At 37.4% G+C, this 3,586-nt stretch overlaps 1 protein-coding gene across 1 annotated transcript in view; it reads left to right on the plus strand.

Annotated features, from left to right (window-relative positions):
• The window catches only part of LOC104620828 (conserved oligomeric Golgi complex subunit 2-like), a gene marked incomplete at both ends in the record, with an annotated part of 12,658 nt that extends 9,642 nt beyond the window's left edge, over positions 1-3,016 (plus strand). The window contains 2 exons of the mRNA XM_010287153.1: positions 1,062-1,188; positions 2,877-3,016. Of these exons, the coding sequence (XP_010285455.1) occupies positions 1,062-1,188; positions 2,877-3,016 (267 nt within the window). The remainder of the gene's footprint in view (positions 1-1,061; positions 1,189-2,876) is intronic.
• Positions 3,017-3,586: the final 570 nt, after the last annotated feature.

Genomic DNA, 3,586 nt, shown 5'->3' on the forward strand with positions numbered 1-3,586 from the left:
TCAGTAGTAGAATTGAGTACTTTTCATAATACAATGTGTCAGCTTGTTTTTTTGAATCCATGGAAGATGATTGTACGTTTCATCCCAGAAGAAAGGCATAATAAAGCTATTAGAAAATATAAGATCAAAAGTTATTGGTTGTTAGTGTACATCAGAAAAGTGGGGATGATCCCCAGAGGTTTCATTTATTGCATGTGCTGGAACTACAGGTTTAATTGATTTGTGCTTCCACTGTCTTCTGTAAAAGTGCTTAATTCCTTATGCAATTAAATTGCCTGTTTTGAAATTTAAATAATTCAGGTCTACTGAGTTGCATCCATTTATTCATCTATTTGCAGGCTGGTTAATATAGTAGACTGCTGTAATTAGCAGAACTATGGATGTAGCCCCCAGGGACTGCAGAATTACTTTTCTAATTAGTCATCCATTGCTGAGATTTTTATGACTCAAAAGTTTTACTAACATTTCAGTTCTTTTAATCCCTCAGCAAGTTTTAATCTTTCTTCTTAATAATGGAATGTTTCTACTTTGTACTGTGGTGTACTGAACTGGAATTAAATGCTTGTATCTCTTTTGCTCTCAATTTATAAATTTTCATAATCAAGGTAGTTTTTAATCTTTTGCTTCGAAGCACAATATCATGTATAAATACAACTTGGAGCAATTATGAAAAAGTTATGCTGCTTTCCATTGCATTAGTCACGTTACTCCTACTTGGTACCTCTTTGAAGTCTGAAGCTGTTAAAACTTGAATTATACAAGTAAGAATAGGAGTTATCAGCTGGAGTGTACTCATTTTACAGAACACGCTTAAAAAATATGTAACTGATAAAATTTTAAAACACATTGAGAGTTATAAAAAATACCTTGCATTTGATGAGACTGTAGGATCAGATATGAAACCTGGAAGGAAGAACAGTTTTTAAGGGAATCGGCATACCTACGCAAAAAAAATAATTGCATTTTGTCTAATGCAGTGCATGTCTTTTTAGTTATCCCTACTTCCAAATAGAAGCCTGCTGATAAGATATAACCGTGGAATGTTTGCAATTTTATTTCAGTGAAAAAGCAGATATTGTTCCTGGATATGATTTCTTAGTGAATTCAGTGTGGCCAGAAATAGTACACGGTTTAGAAGAGAAATTGCCATCATTGTTTAACCCTGGAAACCCAGATGTGTTTCATGAGGTAATTAATTTTAATTTTTTTCCATTTGTGATTCCTTTGACACACACAAGAATTGAATGAGTCATGTTCTCTAGCTGTCTTCCATGCTGCTTCTGTGTAAATTCATGTTGTTCCATGGCTTGGAAGAGGAAGTTCTCTCAAATCACTTGATTTAATTCTCATAGTAATTAATTCTCCCCTCGAGTTTGTCAGGAGAGCTCATATAGAAGTTATTGAAAGCCACTTAGTCATGTGAATTTAAATTTAGTATTTGTTTTAGGAGTAGATGTTCGCTCTTAGTTATAGAATTGCAATATAAATGAAGGTGGGAGTGGACAACTAATATTCACCCAAGACTGGGACTTCTATATAGGAAGGGCTGAAATGTTAATTATATACCTGGGTTTCAACTTGCCCTGTACTGTGGGAAGGTTAAAAAAAATTTCTTTGTTTCACTTGCTTCTTTTAGCTTTTGCTTTTTTCCAGAACTGCAGATTATGCATAAAAGCATGCCCATGTCAGTGCATGTCCTGTAGTCAGATTAGAGTTTCTGAGAACAGAACTTGTAAGCAGCAACTCAGGGGCTTCTCCTGAGAATATTTTACAGCTTTGTAAGAGGCAAAATCACATCACTGACATAGTGCTCTGGATTGTGGTAAAAGCCTTGCTGCTACAGCCCTACTGCCCCTCTTACCACAGTGGAATCAGAAGCACTGAGGATTCAGTCAGACTTATTTTGTTAATTCAGCAGTAGCTTAATGAGCGTGTAAGACAGGTTTTATGGCTGTTTTCTATGGTTTTTTTAATAGAAGAAACTTGCACATAAGCCAAACTGGTTTTATTACAGAGAGATAGATTTTTACTGTAGCTGTATTTTGACTTCACATTGATTTACATAAGCTTTGTGTTCTGTTAGCAGAGTCTGTTTTGTGTGAAATAATATTTTTATGCACTGTTTTGCTTCTGGTTTTCACTCAAGTATTTGGCATCCTGCTTCACGTATGATTTAATTTATTATTTCATTATTTTCAGGGTGTTAATAAGTTTCTGTTGAGAGTAAGCCCAAAATGCATTTGAGGATTAATGTGGTTTTTCTTTGGTTGCAACTGACTTGTAAACATCTTATTAGAAGTATACAACTGGATAAAGTTAGTTTATCTAAAATTGTTTAAAGTTCTTCTGCAAATATTTGGTGTTTGTGAAACATTTTTAGGGAAACAGTTGTAGAAATTCCTATAATACAGGTCCTATATAACAGAAAAAAATATCATGCTTTCATTCTCATGTGTGTTTGGTTATGTGTACTTCTGGGGTTTGTTCCTGATTATTTCTATTTGTTGTATCCCTTTATCTCCTGTGACTCTGTGCTTAGGACTGAGGCACTGTTGTTACACCCCAGTGATTCAGCTCGGAAATACAGATGGATCTCTCTGAGCAGTTCTACTTATTCAGGGTACTTGGACAATCTTATGCTTAAGCATCCTGCACTAGCTTTTCTTATAGGATAACACCTACTAGATAATTAGTTTTTGTTTCACTGCAATCCAGGAGTACAGCCTTGTATGATTAGGTGATGGGGAGCAGTGTCAGCCCATTCTGGAACTCAGGCTTAACTGTAGTGTGATACAAGAGTTCTGCTGAATGGGTGGTGGCCTTCCTTGTTTGCTGGCACCCTGTGTGTGATCAGAATGCTCCTTCTCTTTCTGCAGAAGTACACTACTAGTATGGATTTTGTACGGAAATTTGAACGACAGTGTGGCTCCCAGGCCAGCGTGAAACGGTTAAGATCTCATCCCTCCTACCACAGCTTTAACAATAAGTGGAATTTGCCTGTATATTTTCAAATAAGGTTAGTATGCACTTTTTTGTTCATCCTTTCAAAAGTAGAGTTCAGTCACAGCAAGATGATCGGGCTTAGGGTTTCACTTGTCAACAAATTACAGTAGGAGTCAAACTAAGAATTGAATTACTAAGTTACAGAATCACAGAATCACTAAGGTTGGAAAGGACCTTCAAGATCATCAAGTCCAACCATTAATCCAGTGCCACCATGTCCCCTAAACCATGTCCCGAAGCGCCACATCCACACGTTTTTTGAACACTTCCAGAGATGGTGACTCCACCACCTCCCTGGGCAGCCTGTTCCAATGCCTGACCACCCTCTCAGTGAAGAAATTTTTCCTAATATCCAACCTAAACCTCCCCTGGCACAACTTGAAGCCATTTCCTCTTGTCCTATCACTAGTTAGTTGGGAGAAGAGACCAACACCCATGTCGCCACAACCCCCTTTCATGTAGTTGTAGAGAGTGAGAAGGTCTCCCCTCAGCCTCCTTTTCTCTAGATTAAACAACCCCAATTCACTCAGCCGCTCCCCATAAGATTTCTGTTCCAGACACCTCACCAGCTTCAGTGCCCTTC

The sequence above is a fragment of the Phaethon lepturus genome, unplaced genomic scaffold, assembly GCF_000687285.1.
Source record: "Phaethon lepturus isolate BGI_N335 unplaced genomic scaffold, ASM68728v1 scaffold52935, whole genome shotgun sequence".
Lineage (NCBI taxonomy): Eukaryota > Metazoa > Chordata > Aves > Phaethontiformes > Phaethontidae > Phaethon > Phaethon lepturus.